Raw genomic sequence first — 1,493 nt, 5'->3', positions numbered from 1 at the left:
ATATACAACAAATCATTTCTTATACTTATTCATCGAGAGGGGGGCCCCCCTCATACCCTTGGGGGCCCCCAGGGTACTGTGTGGGGTTGCTGCTGCTTCGACTTGAGTTTATATTTATTTATAAAATTTATTTATTTTTGTTTTTTTTGTTTTGTTATAGTTGAGGCGGGAGTTTGTTTTCTTGTTGTTATTAGGGTTTAGGGTTTAGGGTTTAGGGTTTAGGGTTTAGGGTTTAGGATTTAGGGTTTAGGGTTTAGAGGTTTTATTGTATTGGCGAGATGAAGGCGAAGCAGAAGCTGAAGAAGAGCGCGAAGAAGGCAGCTCCTGCTGCTGCTGCTGCTGCTGCTGCTGCAGATACCCCCCCTGCTGCTGCTGCAGCAGCAGCAACAGCAGCAGCAGCAGCAGATGCAGCAGCAGCAGCAAAGCCAGGCAAGCGGCTAGACAAACGTTTTCTTGCTGCTTCGGATCCACGCTTCAGCATCAACAGCGCAGCAAGGAAGCAGCAGCAGCAGCAGAAGGCGCTGCAGCAGCAGCACAAGCAGCAGCAGCAGCAGCAGCAGCAGCAGCAGCAGAATGGCAGCTCCTCCTCACAGCATACGAAGCGTGAGGCGAAGCTAGAAGCAGCAAGGGAAGCAGAAGAGAGAGCAGCAGCAGCAGCAGATGCAGCAGCAGCAGGCGCCAGAGGAACAGCAGCAGCAGCAGCAGCAGCAGCAGAAGCAGAAGCAGAAGCAGCAGCAGCAGCAGCAGCTGCATGCACTGACCCCCGCTTCTCTCGCATCTTCACAGACCCAGCCTTTCTTGTGGGGCGGGGGCTGCAGACATCCTCAATAGATAAATACGGCCGCAGCAGCAGCAGCAGCAGCAGCAGCAGCAGCAGCAGCAGCAGCAAGAAGAAGCAGAAAAAAAAGAAAGCTATACAAACACCGAGAGACAGAGTTGCTGCTCGTATAGCCAAGGAAGAGCTGCTGCAGCTGTATGCACCAGCAAATGAAGATGCTGCTGCTGCTGCTGCTGCTGCTGCTACTACTACTACTGCCGAACACAGCAGCAGCAGCAGCAGCAGCAGCAGCAGCGAAGACAGCGACAGCGACAGCAGCAGCAGCAGCAGCAGCGAGGGGGAGGAAGAGAGCAGCGTATGGGGGGCGCCAGAAGATGTGCCTACGGTACTGCTGCTGCTGCTGCTGCTGCTGCTGTTGTTGCTGCTGCTGCTGCTGCCTCTGCTGCTTCTGCTGTTGCTGCTGCTGTTGTTGTTTTTGCTGCTGCTGTATGGGGAGATGAACAGTTGCTGCTGCTGCTGCTGCAGCAGCAGCAGACACTTGCTGCTAGCTTTGTATTTATTCTAGCAGCAGCAGCAGCAGCATGATTTTTTCTTGTCTTGTACTGCGCTGCTGCTGCTGCTGCTGCTGCTGTTGCTGCTGTTGCTGCTGTTGCTGCTGTTGCTGCTGCTGCTGCTGTTGCTGCTGTTGCTGCTGCTGCTGCTGCTGCAGGCGACA

At 54.1% G+C, this 1,493-nt stretch overlaps 2 protein-coding genes across 2 annotated transcripts in view; one reads left to right on the top strand and one right to left on the bottom strand.

Moving 5' to 3' along the window:
- EMH_0037940 (uncharacterized protein) overlaps window positions 1–16 on the bottom strand; it is a gene marked incomplete at both ends in the record, with an annotated part of 3,481 nt that extends 3,465 nt beyond the window's left edge. The window contains one exon of the mRNA XM_013495232.1: window positions 3–16. Within this exon, the coding sequence (XP_013350686.1) occupies window positions 3–16 (14 nt within the window). The remainder of the gene's footprint in view (window positions 1–2) is intronic.
- Window positions 17–278: 262 nt separating this feature from the next.
- Window positions 279–1,493, top strand: part of EMH_0037930 (uncharacterized protein) — a gene marked incomplete at both ends in the record, with an annotated part of 6,032 nt that continues 4,817 nt past the window's right edge. Inside the window, one exon of the mRNA XM_013495231.1 lies at window positions 279–1,163. Coding sequence (XP_013350685.1) covers window positions 279–1,163 — 885 coding nt within the window. The remainder of the gene's footprint in view (window positions 1,164–1,493) is intronic.

Source organism: Eimeria mitis, genomic scaffold (genome assembly GCF_000499745.2).
Source record: "Eimeria mitis Houghton genomic scaffold, Emh_scaff1481, whole genome shotgun sequence".
Lineage (NCBI taxonomy): Eukaryota > Apicomplexa > Conoidasida > Eucoccidiorida > Eimeriidae > Eimeria > Eimeria mitis.
The sequence above is the reverse complement of the archived record's forward strand: the minus strand, read 5'-3'. Positions and strand labels throughout refer to the sequence as shown.